The sequence below is a fragment of the Eschrichtius robustus genome, chromosome 13 (assembly GCF_028021215.1).
Source record: "Eschrichtius robustus isolate mEscRob2 chromosome 13, mEscRob2.pri, whole genome shotgun sequence".
Lineage (NCBI taxonomy): Eukaryota > Metazoa > Chordata > Mammalia > Artiodactyla > Eschrichtiidae > Eschrichtius > Eschrichtius robustus.
The window spans coordinates 7,740,715-7,757,267 of record NC_090836.1 but is presented as its reverse complement, the minus strand read 5'-3'; the positions used below and the strand labels follow the sequence as shown (position 1 = coordinate 7,757,267).

General features: G+C 42.5%; 1 protein-coding gene and 1 long non-coding RNA gene across 3 annotated transcripts in view; one reads left to right on the top strand and one right to left on the bottom strand.

Moving 5' to 3' along the window:
• Window positions 1-16,553, bottom strand: part of LOC137774916 (uncharacterized) — a 156,041-nt gene that overhangs the window by 35,054 nt on the left and 104,434 nt on the right. The window lies entirely within an intron of this gene.
• DPPA3 (developmental pluripotency associated 3) lies at window positions 4,623-8,845 on the top strand. The gene is made up of 4 exons (XM_068560799.1): window positions 4,623-4,704; window positions 7,150-7,385; window positions 7,783-7,821; window positions 8,708-8,845. Exons 1-4 carry the CDS (start codon window positions 4,623-4,625, stop codon window positions 8,843-8,845), a joined length of 495 nt encoding a protein of 164 aa, XP_068416900.1.

Genomic DNA, 16,553 nt, shown 5'->3' with positions numbered 1-16,553 from the left:
GCGGGGGGCAGGGGTTCGAGCCCTGGTCCTGGGGGAACCCACGTGCCGTGAAGCAACTAAGCCCGTGCGCCACAACTACTGAGCCTGCGCTCTAGAGCCCACGAGCCACAACTACTGAGCCCGTGAGCCACAACTACTGAGGCCTGCGCGCCTAGAGGCGGTGCTCCACAACGAGGGAGGCCACCGAACTGGGAGGCCCTTGCACTGCAGTGAAGGGTGGCCCCCGCTCACTGCAACTAGAGAAAGCCTGCTCCCAGCAACGAAGACCCAAGGCAGCCAAAACTAAATAAATAAATAAATAATTTTATTTTAAAAATATATAGTTGATTTACAACGTTGTGTTACTTTCAGGTGTACAGCAAAGTGATTCAGTTATAGGTATACATATTCTTTTTTTACATTATCTTCCATTATAGGTTATTACAGATATTGAGTAGAGTTCCCTGTGCTATACAACAGGTCCTTGTTGCTTATCTACTTTATAGATAGTAGTGTGTATATTTTAATCCCAAACCCCTAATTTATACCCGCCCTGGGAGTATTGATTCTTCATTGCATAATTTCAAGAAATAAATTGGATCCAGGGAAAGGCAGGCACCGGTGGGCGGTAAGGGCCAGGCAGAGGCAAAGCGAGGGGCAGTTCTGGGCCACAGTGTGTCGGGCTGCGGCCAATGGGGGCCCCATAGCGGCGCCGGTACCGGGGTGCCCACTGCACGCCCGCACCCCGCCCTGGGCCTCAGCGGCTGGGATCCAGGGCGGATGCCTTGGAAGACTGGTGGGAACAGGCTTCCCTACACAGGGCGGGGGTGGAGAGCGAGCGCAAAGGGAGCCCAGGGACAGGGTAGGCCTGCGGTTGGAGGGACCCAGACCACGGGGTGCGGGGCGGCGTGGGGAACCCAACAGGGCCCGAGAGAGCGCAGAAATTCACTGTGTGTCTGGGAGAGTTTTCCCAAACGGCAGCCCTGGACTGTCCCTCTACCAGGCCACACCTCTCTTTGGAATACATTTCACTACCCCACCCTATATTTCGGATTCACGATTTGTTGTCTGCTCCCTGAGGGCAAAAGGTTTATTTTGCCTGCGGCTCTCTGCCCCACCAGAAACCAACCGGGCACAGTTGCATGGGAGGAAAAAAAAAATCATTCAACTGGAGAGAAAAGGTGGGCTCAACAGATAAGAGAGAAAGTGGAGCCGAGATTATCATCTGTATCCATCCTAGAGGCAGATTCGAATTTTAAAAGTATTCAATACTGTCTCGGATCTGAAAGACTTTGCCCCTCCTCCAGCCTCTGGCAGATGAAGCCATTTCACTGTTAAACACTCCTAAAGGGTAAATTTGGTTATAAAGTCAATCTCACAGAGGTTAGTGAGAAGTTAAGACGACTTCTAAAATCAGTTTAAGTTTTTTGGAGTTTCTGTTTGTTTGTTTATTTTTGTTTTGGCCACGGCTGAGCGGCGTGCGGGACCTTAGTTTCCTGGACCAGGGATCGAACCAGCACCCCCTGCATTGGAAGCCAGGACTCTTAACCACTGGACCGCCAGGGAAGTCTCTCAGCTGAAGTTTTAAACTTGTATTTTGTTCCTTTCTCCCAACCTTGACATTTTTTGAGGCAAAAATTTGATGCAAAACTGGTGCAGTCTCCCCAGTCCATCCTAGGTGGATTCTGAATGCCCCTTCCCAGAAATGAATGAGTCTGGAGACTCCAGGGTTCCGTGCTAGTAAAGGATAAACGGAGGCATGTTAAAATGTTTAAGAGTTTACCTGAGCAAAAACCGATTTGAATAGGGCTGCATCCAATCTAGCAGGTAGGAAGAAATTTCGCGGAGCTGTTTGGTTACAGCCAAAACGGAATGGGAACAAGGAACTTATATTAGGCAAGAAAGTGGGCTGGTTAGTACAAAGTTACATTCCTATAGGGGGTGGCAGATCACCTAACTAGTGCTGATAAGGCAACTCCTGATTGACTGGTTTGAGATTTTATTTCCAGGAGAGCCAAAACTAATAGTCTCAGTTTGGTGACGTGGGGATTAGCCCAACCAATTCCATTTGGGACCTGTTGTCTTGTTTTTAACACTCTAAATCTGTTAGTTTACATTCCTTTTGCCTTGCTTTTTGCTGTGCATTTTAAATTTACTTTAAAAACTGAGTGATATGAGCTTTTAAATATGGTCTGTTAGCGTTTCTGTTTCAGAACCTTTGGAATAGCCTACCTGGTCATGTTCTTGTAATCAAGTTAATTTCCCACAAGACAAAGGAATCTGTATGGGTGGAGATGTTTTTGAGAAATTGAAAATGTTCTACACTTGCTCAATAATTTGGTTGAATACAGGATTCTAGGTTGGAAATCATTTTCCTTCAGAATTTGGAAGCTATGGCTCCCTTATCTTCCAGCATCCGGTATTGTTGAAGAATCTGAAGCCATCATATTTCCTGATCTTAGATTCTCATTTTCTTATATTTTCTCTTCTATTTTACATCTGCTTCTGGTTTTGCTTTACTTACTAAGGGAATAACTTTGATTTTATCTCCAGACCCTTCTTTTCTTGTTTCTGATAACAAACTTCTGAATTCCAGGTAGTCTTTTTTTTTTTTTCCTCTCTTGAGTTTTCCTTTTATTAAAAGAGCATCCTGTTTGTTTCAAAAATATATCTTCTCAGAAAAAAAAATCATTATATGATTTTTTATCTCTGGAGAAATCAGTGATAGTTTTCATTATGAGTTCTTTTATAGTCTTTTTTCTAATTGCTTCATTCCACTTGGCTTTTAATCTCATATATCCTACTATAAAGATGTTAACTAAAATGGTGTTATAATTTTAAAACACGGATTGTGTTTTCTGAATGCTCAGCTTCTGTTAAGCTTAAGCAAAGAGAAACTCCACCATCATCTACATCCCATACCTCCCTTGAGCTCTGGTTCTCTCGCCTTTTTTCTTTTTCTTTTTTTTAAACTTTTTGTTTTATACTGGAGTATAGCCGATTAACAATGTTGTGATAGTTTCAGGTGCACAGCAAAGTGACTCAGCCATACATATACATGTATCCATTCTAACCCCAAACTCCTCTCCCATCCAGGCTGCCACATAACATTGAGCAGAGTTCCCTGTGCTATACAGTAGATCCTTGTTGGTTATCCATTTTAAATATAGCAGTGTCTCACCTTTTTCTTAAACCTGGATTTCTTGAGCGAGAGTCTATGTTGGCCCTTTTCACAATCTCACCTCTTAATTTTAAAACTCTTGCAATCTGATTTTTGCCCTCACTTCTCCAAGGGTTCTCTGAGACTGCTATAGGAGAGGTCACCTGCCCCAAAGGGCATACAGCTGAGAGCAGAACCACAGGAGCAGAACCTGCAGTCAGGAGTGCCAGGAAGAGGTGCTGCTACAGTTTGAGCACAGGTGGAATCACTAGGGGGTGGGGAGCACTTGTTAAGACAAGGACCGCTGGGCCCCAGTCTTTAATTCACTAGGTCTGGGTTGGAGCTCAACCATTCTCTAATCATATCTAACAAGTTACCAGGTGCCACTGATGCTGCCTGTCGGCAGGGCACACCTTTGACAACCCCTTAAATAAAGTGTTGTGACCTGACATGCATCTATAGCTACTCCTCATCCCCTACAAAAATAGTTATTGATCCACACTTCAACTTTTGCTCTTTACTAAAAACAAACAAGATTGCTTTTGGTATTTCTTCAGAGTTTCCAGCTATGGGGGAGATAGGGAGGTTGCACATTGAATAGGAGACAGTAAAAAAGAAGAGTGGGGCTGCTGAGGACCTTCTCTCCCACCATCAGCAGTTAATGTTAGGGCTCTTTGCCAGAATTCAATACCAGTTTATTTTGGGGGGTGGAGGAGGGGTGAGGGGGTAGCAATTTATAGATGTAGTTAATTTCAGTTGCTCACAAATCTTAAAGGCAATGAAATTGATAGTCTAGAAAACAAACTAAAATTACAGATCCAAAATACACATTCATAAAATACCAAGCTATTAAACTGTTTATAATGGATCCTTTATTTCTCCTCTCCTTTGCCTTACTAGCATCCAAAGGTTTAAGATGAGTCGGGCAAAGAAAACTAAGGAAACTTGCCATTAACTTAATTGGGAGTTAATTTGCAGTTGGAGGGAAACTGCCCTCTCCTCCCTGTACTAGAACACTTAAAGCCCAGTTCACAAACCAGTAGCCATCTCCAGAAGTAAAGTTGGGGGGAAAAAAAGGATTTTTAAGGCAACCTCAGGAAGACACAACCACAGAGGCTCTTTATAAAATTTCCAGCCTACTTGACAGAGGGCATGATTATTTTAATACAGAGCAGATGAAGAATTACCCTATTAGTCCACTAATTGGACTACGCCCACCAACTTGCCTTTTCCTTTTACTCATTAGTCATTTACATTAAAATAGGCTGGCTGATTGCCTTCTCTGTAGTTTTTAAGAGGAAACACGACCTAGACTTTTAGGTTGGATTCTTCTCTCACCACAGTGTGTCAGCTTGGATTTTTCTCCCTCTTTCTTAGCTCTATAGTTCTTCCAGGCTACTTTGTAGCAATTTGAGTCTAAAGCATCACCTTCCACTGGAACCCAAAGGTCTAGGAGAAGCTTCAAGCTGTGACAAGCCTCCCAATGGATTCATCTGAGGTTAACCCAACCTGGACCCTGGAGTCTCCTCAAATGTCCATCGATGAAAATTCCCAGGCAATTCCAGGTAAGCCAGACTTGGGGGGGTTCAGAAAGGTAAGAGGCTGCCATCCTTTCTGTTATACTGACTTCAGTCTTTTACAGAGAAATGCAGTTAAGTAAACCTCTTCAGAGCAGAGGAGAGCCAGGGAGTGTAGGGCACTCCTCTAAAGAAAGAAACGAGAGAGAGAGAGAGGAGAAGGAGAGAAAGAGAAAGAAAGAAGAAAGGCAGGACAAGGAGGAGAAAAGTGGGAGGGGTGTTGAGCTGCATTGTTTGCTTACTATGCTCAGGAATCTGTCAACCTTTTAAGGACATTTTCTGTGGAAGAGCAATCAGAGTTCTAGACGGCGGCTCACAGCGTCTTGTGCGATCAGTATTTCCATCAGCAATGTATTCCAATCAGGAATTGTAAAGGGAAAAGAATACAACCAACCTGGGCTTCCCTGGTGGCGCAGTGGTTGCGAATCTGCCTGCCAATACAGGGGACACAGGTTCGAGCCTTGATCTGGGAAGATCCCACATGCCGCGAAGTAACTAGCCCCGTGAGCCGCAATTATTGAGCCTGCGCGTCTGGAGCCCGTGCTCCGCAACAAGAGAGGCCGCGATAGTGAAAGGCCCGCTTACCGCGATGAAAAGCGGCCCCCGCTCGCCGAAACTGGAGAAAGCCCTCGCACAGAAACGAAGACCCAACACAGCCATAAATAAATAAATAATTTAAAAAAAAAACCAAAAACAAGCAACCTAAACTTCAATTTGACCTAAAGTTTTTCTTAATTTCACCAACATTTCTGGGATTGGCTTTCCAGCTGAATTTACGCTTTGGGAATGTTAATAAAGAGGGAAATGGCTTTTCAGAGGAAACTGAAGGAAGGGGCGGGTTTATAAAAGCCAGTGAGTGTGCTCTGTAATGTAAATAAGTAGTAGTAAGACTTAGGATGGAGGGCTTAGAAACCGTGCTCCAGGAATACTGCTAATTCGGTTCCCCGCCTTCCAGGGTTCTTCCCGAGGCGGAAGTCATCTCTCCTTGGAGCCGCACACGATCCCAGGCGTGGCCTCCCAGGCTTGGCCTCGCAGACCCACTCACTCATTTGAAATCTTATTACCCTGACCTCGGGCGGGGATGGGTGGTGTAGGGTGGCCGCAGATGACCTGGAGCCAACCAACACCCTCTGGGCAGCTAGGAAGTGGGTGGATCCTCGCTGGCATTATATTCTGCCCTCTGCCCCCGAGATCTAGACTGCCTCCCCTGCATCTTGAGGATAGAACCCTGGCCAAAGGGGAAAAAAATTAATGAAGACAGTATATATAATACGGCCAGTTTCTCCCATTCCTTGAATCTGCCTTAGTACCTGACAATTCCACAACTTGGAATCTTTATTTCCATGTGCACAAGTCCCTAGAAGTTGAATGGATCCTGACTCAATATTTAATACTCTCACGTACAGGGAAAATTAATGCTATCTGCCTTGTTGTATGAGATTAGTGTTTATGAAATTTACATGATTGTTCCGATGGGAAGAGGCAAGAGTGGGTGGGTTTTTTTGCTTTTTGTTTTGGCCGCGCAGGGCAGCGGCGGGATCTTAGTTCCCCGACAGGGATGGAACTAGTGTCCCCTGCCCTGGGAGCGCAGAGCCTTCATCACTGGACCCCCCACCCCCACCCCGGGGAAGCCCCAAGAGTGAATGATTTCTCAAAATACTGCGTTTGAGTGGAAAGATCTAGCAGCATGAAAAAGCTGGGTAGAACTGATGAGGGTAACAGCCACTTTGACATACTAGTTAAGGATAGGGGATTTGGGGAGAGGCTGTTATATTTGGGGTTTCTTTGTCTATTTCATAGATGTAGTTCATTTTCCAGAAAAAAAAACAGGTTTGTTTCTAATTGTTATAAAGGTGAACTGCTGAAACTTGTTATACTGAAACATTTTGACTTGCATTAATGCTTTATGTCCCTGCATTTATATCAAAAATCACACAAATGAAAATGGGAAAACTGTCAATACCTGGTTTCTATTCCATGTTTTTCCACTTGGAATCATAGTTAAGCACCTTTTGACCCCATGGGAAAACATCTACTATTCAGAACTACCCATAACGGGAAGAAACCACTTTTTTTTCCTTTTGCCGCACCCCAGGGCATGTGGGATTTTAGTTCCCTGACCAGGGCTCTAACTGCGCCCCCTGCATTGGAAGCCCGGAGTCCTAACCACTGGACTGCCGGGGATGTCCCATAAAGAAAACAACTTTTTATTTTGAGAAGAAAGTGTTTCCCATTATAGTGGATTCTTAGGATGCTCTCAAGGCATGCAGCACGCTAGTTCATGCCCGTGGTATCTAGGATCTTCACCCTGAGGAAACTTCCAGTGTCCATTGTTGAGCTGCTTAAGAGCAGACCTAGTGTGGGCAAGAGATAAGTGGCTTCTGGATATTGCAATTCGCACTAATGGACCTTAACTTTCTTTTTTTGTTTCAGTTGCCTCTCAACCTATGTCTGAAGTGTTAATAAAGAACCTCAGTAACTTGACGCTCAACCCTAGTATCAAATTGCCATTCATTCTGCCAGAATGTCTACCTCAACCAACTGGGCGGTTACTTGGTGAAAACATACCCTATAGGAGAGGGGTGAGGACCGTGTTAACGGATCGGAGAGATAAGATGGAGAGGCTGATTCAATCCATTAAAAAACGCTACGGCAAAGGAGTTCCTCGGGTGAGTTTCTGTGGCCTGGGTAGGCAGCAGTGCCCCACTCTAGGCGCTGGGGGGCGCTCACATAAATCAAGATGTAAATAGCGACGGGGGGGGGGGCGGGTGGTGGTGGCGGGGAGGATTCCCCGGTGGTCCGGTGGTTAAGACGCCAAGCGCCCGCTTCCACTGCAGGGGGCAAGGGTTCGATCCCTGGTGGGGGACCGCGGCCCCCAAAATAAATTAAATAATATAAATAGAGATAAGCAGCAGCGGTCACTCATCCACTGTACTCATGAGGGCAGGGTGTGAATAACACTTAGGGTTTTAAGACGCCAACTCTTCTTATGTTAGATGGGTAGCATTAGTAATCCAAATTTTCCTTGATAGTTTGTAATATACGTATTTTTTTCTTCCCATGAAGTCTGACTCTGAAAGAGAACCATGGCAGAATGATGTTGAGGTAACTAGAAGTTCCCTTACTATACAAGTGGGTGGGTATGTGGTTTGGGGAGGGAGGAGGAAAGGCAAATTGGCTTGGACTTTCTCAATCCTCAGAGACTCTGGAGCAATCAGTTCATACTTGTGCTTTTTTTAAAAATATATAAAGTCATAGTTTTCGAGCAGTTTTAGGCCTCCAGCAAAATTAAGCAGAAAGGACATATATTTCCTGAACCCACACATTCATAGCCTCCTCTGCTGTCAACATCTTCCAGTTACGTGGTGTTACAGTGATGAACCTACATTGACACGTTATTATCACCTAAAGTCTGTAGTTTCCATGAAGTTTCACTCTTGATGTTGTGCTGGTACTTTTTCACCTGCTGTCACAAACATGATATTCAATACCATGTAGTAAGAGGGCAAACACCCGAGCACAGAGTGTCCAGCAGCTGGTTGAGTGTCTCACGTTTAAGGCATTCAGAGAACTGACACTAGGTATATGTTGATATATATGCATGTATGTGTGTGCGTGTGTGTGTATAATTTTCCTTTTAAACTGAAGTATAGTTGTTATACAGTATTATAAATTACAGGTGTATGACAGAGTGATTCAGTTTTTAAAGGTTATACTCCATTTATAGTTGTACAGGAATATATTATTGACTGACAATCAGCAGCTGTTAGCATTACAAAATGGCAATCTGGTATTCTTTGGCAGCCATACATTTCGATCCATTTTTCCCAAAAGGTTTTTTGGTTTTGACCCTTTTTTTTAGTGTTCCATATTCCAAAGTCTCTTCTAACAACCAACATTAGATGTGAGGGTTGTTAACGTCTCTTTGGTGTACAAGTAATTTATTATTTTAAATTGTTAACCAATTAATCCATTTCATTCTTTTTTCCAGACTCAGTCAAGAGGGCAAAGATTTAGATGTAGCTGTCGTTTTTGCCGGTTTCATAGAAATCCTTCTGAGGATAGTTATGAGAATTATTACAACAATAAGTATTACAGTAATTATGACACAGAGTCGAAGGAGCCATAAACCTTATTCTTGTACTATTTTTTCTTCCTGGTAATTTTAGGATCATTATGAAGCTTGGGAAAGATTGTGTACCAATATTTTGATAACCTATATTATAAGTTCTGTGATGTCTTTTTCTCTTGCATCTCTTTTCTACCTTAATACAGTAACTTATAAGGAATCTATGTAGCTTGCATTTGAATGACTTGAATATATTTTAGTTCCACTTTGTGAAACAAATTAACTTGTGTGGAAGGAAAGTGAAGAACACCACGTTGGGTGGCTTGGCCACAGCATTGTTAGAACAGTGTGTTGAATAGCAATAAAAATTTTTGATGTGCTGTTTTCAATTTTCAGTAGCAAATAAATGTGTTTATAGAGGATCTTATTAAAATTTGAGACTTATTTGAGTACCTTTAAAAAAAATTCTTATTTTAGACTTGTTTTTGCTGGCTATGTATTAAATGAATAATACTTATCCCCATCACATTCCCAGGGTGTAAATATCTGGCATTCTAATATTTTGTGATATTGTCCTGTTGGGAAGGAAGTTTATACATTTGGGTAAGGTTAGAAAACAAGGGCACAGATATTTGCACATATTAACCTCCTGGAAGAAGTTATCAGTTGGTCTTGGTTGGAGGGAATTGAAAGAATGATAGTGGTATATAATACTATGGGAAGATGCAGCCCCAATGGTGTTTTAGTTCAGTTATTTTCTTTCATAACCTAAGTGTACACAGACCTGGATTTATTTGTGGGATAAAAGAGATACATAAAACTCATCTTCTGCCCTCCAACTATCTTTTGTTCACTTTAAAAAGATATTAAAGAATTGGGTACATGGGACTTCCCTGGTGGTCCAGCGGTTAGGACTCCTGCGCTTTCACTGCCCAGGGCCTGGGTTCGATACCTGATTGGGGAACTAAGATCCCACAAGCTGCGTGGTGTGGCCAAAAAAAAGAGAATCCAGTTGCAAAGCAACTAGAGACCTGATGGTATTCAGAATGAAGTAGAAGCAGAAACAGCCCAAACCTGGAGGACTGTGCGAACAAATGGCAAAGAATTTCAACAGTGATGTTAAAAAGGGAATATTAAATATTAATATCCACCCAAGTAGGTCTTCAGAGGTTGTCCTACTTAGAACTACTCAAACCATCATGGTCTACAGCATGGGTGAATGTGGGTGGTCTTGAGGTTTTGTTAAACTTGCAAGCTGTTCCTAGAGGCAAGGCCCTCTTGAGTGCTGTATACATTTGAAAATCATTGACTAGTGAAAAAACTTACTTGTTGCAATCGTGTTAAATTTATATGCTTGTGAGATCTAATAATGCGAGAACATGGGTGAACAAAATACATTCTACTGTAGTGCCCTTCAGTATTTAAAGTTTTCATGCTTTGAGTCCTATGTGATGTTCTGTTTGTTTTATATGTTATTAACCCTAATCCTCAAACATATGAGGCATGTTACTTTTAATACCTTCATTTTTTTTTTAACTTTTTTTTTTTTAACTTTTTAAAAATAAATTTATTTTTTTTTTTGGCTGTGTTGTGACTTCACTGCTGTGCACGGGCTTTCTCTAGTTGTGAGCGGGGGCTACCCTTCGTTGTGATGCGTGGGCTTCTCATTATGGTGGCTTCTTGTTGCAGAGCACGGGCTCTAGGCGCGAGGGCTCAGTAATTGTGGCGTGAGGACTCAGTAGTTGTGGCTCACGGGCTTAGTTGCTCCACGGCATGTGGGATCTTCCTGGACCAGGGCTCGAACCCGTGTTCCCTGCGTTGGCAGGCGGATTCTTAACCACTGCACCACCAGGGAAGCCCTGAAGGCCTCATTTTAACTTAATCACCTCTTTAAAGGCCCTATTCCCAATACAGTCACATTGTTAGGTACTGGGGGTCAGGGCTTCAACATATGAGTTTTGGAGGACACAAGTCCGCCCATAACAAGTACCTAACTCCTTCATAGAAATTAAGAGTTGGAGGCACATGACCCTTCCATCTGTCTGCAGAAGGACCTCTCCAGGACAGTTCCTGGCACATGGAAATAAACTTCCATTTTATGAATGAAACAATGAATGAGTGTGTGAACTGATTCTATCATCAGTGGAATAGGTGACAGCCTCCTGAAAACATTCTGCTGGCATCTCTTATGCAAGATTTACCCATAATGAAAAGAGCAAGTTAGCTCTCTCCATAATGGTGGCTGCCGATCCAAACTCATTTCTGTGGAGACTGTTGCATTCAGAAGTAGATCTTCATCACCTTGCAAATTGATTTGTGAGGAACATGACAGAAAGTATCGTTCCAGCCCCAGTTTCCTGGTGCAGGACGAAAACCTAGTGAAACACACCCACATTACTGGGTTCACCTGAGTGCCAAAATCTGTGAGGGAGAAAAACGATGAGGGAGTTTTTCCGGTGTTTTGGGAAGGTTGGACAGTGTAAAAGTCAAAGTCACATGGACCCAAATTATCCCTTCCCCACTTCACCCAATGCAGGGGGTGTTGGTTTTATCCCTGGTCAGGGACCTAATATCCCATATGCTGTGGCACAGCCAAAAAATTTAAAAACAAAACCTGTGGATCTGCTGCTTACTCCCTGTTTTGGGCAAGTAATTTAATCTCCCTGGTTCTCAGTTTTCCGATCTAAAAAAAAAAAGAAAAAAAAAAAGGACTTCCCTGGAGGTCCAGTGGTTAAGACTCTGTGTTTCCAATGCAAGGGGTGCTGGTCGGGGAACTAGATCCCGTGCAGTGCACCCAAAAAAACAAAAATGGGGATCAATTTCCCTATATAGTTTACAGTTATATGTAAGTCAAAGGTGGTAATGTATATGAAAATGATTTAAGGTTTTTAAGTAACCACATAAGTAATAGTTATAAGACCATCAGAATTTAGCATTTTTGTTTTATGAAAAATATTAAGTTTTATTGATTGATTGTGGTCTTAATTGACGTGATTCCTTGTTTTGTTTTGAGATATAAATGTGCTTAAAAGCACAGACTCTGGCATCAAAAAAAATTTTTTAAGTGCTGTGGGGTGTTTTTGGTTTAATAGCTGGTAACTGGAACATCCTGCAGGATCCAGGACCCAGGGTTCCTTAGTCTAATTCTATACTCACGTGGCACTTCCACTGTGCGGTGTCTGGTCGACTTATTGCCAATGTCTTTTCCCCTGTGGGTCTGACAGCCCCACATAATATACAGTATCTTTTTTTTTTTTTGGCCGCACCATGTGGCATGTGGGATCTTAGTACCCCGACCAGGAATTGAACCCGCGCCCCCTGCAGTGGAAGCAAGGAGTCTTAACCACTGGACCGCCAGGGAAGTCCCAAGTCCAGAATATTTTACTCCTTCATGTTCCCTGGAGAAATGAAGCCTAACTCTCCCAGTACTCTATTTTTACACATTTAATACTATGATTAGAATGTGAATAGATAATCACCAAGGAGTAGATTTAGGAGAGATAAGGGAAAAAAGAAAGCATGTTTTTATTAGGAAAGGGTTGGGGAGACTCAGGGATATTGACACACTGTTAAGCTCATATACGCTCCAGAATTGCTTTCAGGTATTTGTCGTGAGTTTATGGTAGCAGAGAAATTAAAATCTCCTCGAGAGCAGAGGAATAGGAATTATCACATATTTATATCCTGATTTATTCACTGATTTGGGGAAAACAGACATAATTTCAGAAACCTTAAAGCAAACAAACAAACAAAAATCCCAAGAGAATGGAATCCAGAATTCGAGCACTGGAAATGGTTTGGCAAGAAGTGGACACTCCCTCCAAAGTCACAGAGGGAAGATGAGGTAATCTGATTGCTTTCATTTTCAGTCAATGGTACATTTCCATAATATGGTTTTTGAGTACTGCAGCTGGGTTATCTGATAGGATGATCTGAAACTACCCTGTGATAGGTGACAACAAATATACCAGGACTCTGCCAGCCACTGTCTGTCACACTGATGCCAAATCAGGCCTCTGTACCCAGCACCAAATTTAATCTTGGAGACAAGAGTTCTGGGTGAAGTGGAAAAAAATAGTTTTATTGCTTTGCCAGGCAAAGAGGGCCACAGCGGGCTGATGCCCTCAAAACTGTGTGTCCCAACCAGGGGGGGCCTGTGAGGAGTCTTATAGTCCAGGGGCGGGGTGCTGATAAGGATCAATGTGTGTGCAAGGCCTGCATTCCTTCAATCCAGAGATCATCTGGCATCAGGTGGTGATGGGCGAACTGTGACCTTCTCTCTGGAATGAAGAGTGTGCTTCATCAAGCAGTTAACATCTACCATTTGGTGGGAGTTTTAGTTCTGCAGAAGAGCTCAGAGATATTATTATGGATATCCCTTGAGGAGGAATCAGGACCCTGCCCCAAGGCTGCACCATTGTTTCTTGACTCTTCCTTCCTTGTCTCGGCATCCCCTCCTTTCCCTAATTAGCAACTGTTTGAACCTGCCCTTTGGAACTCAGGGAGGGTCATGGAGGCTGAATGAAGCCTATTGCTTACACACTAGAAGTGGGGGACACAGAATGGCTTTTGTGCCCAGGAGCCCCACAGGGTCCTGCTCAGTTTCAGTATCAAGAGTTCTGCATCTGGCTTCTGTAAATCCTGAGCTCTATCTGACAACTTGGGAAAATCTAGCTTTATCTTCCTGTTCGATGCATTCGGAGAGACCTCCCTGGAGCCAGAGCAGAGTTCTGATCCGACTTTGATTTGGGAGTTTCTCTGGGTTCCAATTTGAAAACATTCACAGCAAGATTTAGTAAAGCCTAATACCCGCCTTGAAAGCTCTACCCCAGCGCTCCTCAAATTTTAACCTGCACACAAATCACCAGGGGATATTGTTAAAATGTCGATTCCAATTCAATAGGTTTGACAGTGGGTCAGCTTCCACATGATGTTAAACGCTGCTGGTCAGTGGACCATATTTGGGCTGACGTAGAGAAAAAATGTTACGGCTGGAAAGAAAGGAGTCCTGCTGAGTCACTGTTTTGACAATAATTCAAAAAATAAAAAAAAATCTGGAGGACTCATTAAAAGATGACCTCTGAGACCATTCTGCACCAGAGTGTAGGGTCTTCCAATGGGAACACACTGAGGGACAAAGGGAAAGAAACCGAGGTGAGGATGTGTCTTGCGCCACCTGCTGGGGTGAAGACCCCATTACTCCTAGAACATCTCTGGGAAGCACAATCTATCACCTACGTTGGTGTTGAGGCAAATCCTCCGTCTCCTGAAACTTCCCTTATCATCAATAAAACTCTAGGATGGTGGAAATATTCAAATTTCAAGGTATGCAAAATTCTAACTAGCCTCGAAGTCCTATTTAAGTTTTTAGCCAACATTTTATTTCCCATCCCAAACTGTCCTTAGCTGACTCAGGTGCCGAAGAAGAGTGAAATGGCTTAAATCACCCAAGGGAAGAGAGGGGGGAAGGATCTGGAAAACAGGATCCTGGTAAAGTGCTTTGAAAATGTCACTTCCTTCAGGAATGTAAAATGTAAATGTAAATGTAAATCAAATGATTATAGGTGGTATTACTATATCTAACTCCTGCCAAATTGCCTCTTTGGGTACTTGTGCTAACTTCTGATGCTTCGTTCCATTGTTCTCAATGTCTGCTACTGGGGATCCTATTGTCTTAAGAACTTTACCAAGTATTATGCCGTTAATATTGAACAATGGTATCTTTCAGTTTCAAAGCAAATTACGGTATTGAAATTTTTTCCTGTTTTGAATTTTTTTAACCCCTATTTTCATTAAGAAATCTTTGGCATCTAAGAGACAGCATGATATTATTCTGAGGAGTGTGGGTTCTGGAACCAGATTGAATATTCCATTCCCAACTTTGCCATTACTAGCTGTGTGATTTTGGGGAAGTTACTTAGCCTCTCTGTATCTGTACCAAATGAGTCAGTACATGTAAAACACGTGACCTTTGCTTAACATCTGGTAAACACTTGGTTGATGTTATTTATCTCCCTCTACTAGTGTTTGGCAATCAAATGAATTAGTAATAAAAGAAACCCAGAAAAGTCATTTCTTAAAAGAATTCTGTAGTTGTGTGATGTGGTCCCTCGCCGTCATATTTCCTATTACATATCAAACACCTAAAGACCTAGTATTTGTCATGAGCCAGGCATTGTTCTAAATGTTTTACATGTATTAACTCACTAGCTCCATTTTACAGAAGAGAAACCTAAGGCACAGAAGGTAGAATGACTCGGCCAAGGTCACACAGTCAATAAGTGGCAGAGATGGAACTCAAACCCATACAGGCTAGTTCTATAGTCCGACTTTTTTTTGGCCATGTCATGCAGCTTGCAGGATCTTAGTTCCCTGACCAGGAATTGAACCCAGGTCCTTGGCAGTGAAAGCAAAGAGTCCTAACCACTGGACCACCAGGGAGTTCCCTAGAATCTGAGTTTTAGCTGGACCCATCTACTGCCCCTTGGCCAGAGAAATGGACTGGTAATGACTGCTCTTCATTGATATGAAGGTATTACGTCTGTCAGAAATTCACAAGCCACAGAAGGATATCCAGCTGTTTTACCACCTAAAAATGCTTGAACTATTTTTCCAGTGATGAGCTGATGTGCCAATGCAGGGAATGTAAAGGCTTCAGGAACCTCTGACCTGTGACATCTATCAAATGTAAATATATGAATAAATAGAAACATTAATTTACATAAATATACCTGCATATGCATTAATGCATTAAATCACCTCGAGCAGGGGATTTTAGGTGCTGGGGAGAGAGCAGTGGAAAAAATATATATAAATTTGAACAGAAAGCTCTGCCATGATAGAGCTTATGTTCTACCGGAAGGAGTGACAATAAACATCGTAGTAAAATATATGGTATATGACAAATGCAACATAGAATATAGAGCAGGGAAGGTGGATATGGATTGTTGAGGTGCGTGTTGTATGCGAATCTAGATGGAGGAAGGTTAGGAAAGGCCTCAGGTGACTGCTGAGTAAAGGTCTGAAGAAAGTATGGGAGGGAACCGTGTGGTTATTTACGGGAACGGTATATTCCAAGGTCCTGAGGTGGGAAAGTGCAAGGAGAGTCTGAGAAAAAGCAAAGAATCCAGTGTGGCTGGAATAATGTGAGGGAGGGAGAAAAAAAGAGAAGATGGAGTCAGAGAGAGAAGGGACTCCACAGAATAGATAAGCTCTACATAGGATTCCATAGGCTACTATGGGTACTTAAAATTCCTTAATAAGGGAATTTTCTGGCGGTACAGTGGTTAGGACTCCGCACTCTCACTGCAGAGGGCCCAGGCTTGATCCCTGGCTGGGGAACTAACATCCCACAAGCGGTGTGGTATGGCCAAAATAAATTTTTTTAATTAAAAAAAATTTCTTAATAAGACACCAGTAGTCTGAAGAAGTGGTATCAACTGTGGTATATGACTTCTATTTACAACCTCAGTGAAGGTTAATAAATTAATGATGATTTCCTAACATGAAAGCACAGTTTTAATTCTGATGATGAAAGGGATGAGTTTAGAAAGTTGTAAGGCACCTGTGTAAAAACTGTAATCTTAAGTGGTTTTATCTGCCATTATTCATGCTACACTACATAAAGTTAAATATTTTTTTCCTAAATGGTACAAATTTATAAGCTGTCGTTTTTCACTTACTCAGTTTTTGTAAATAGTGCACTACGAAATCAACCCTCCGAGGAAGAAATAATCATTTATTTATATTAGAAATAATTTCTACAGCA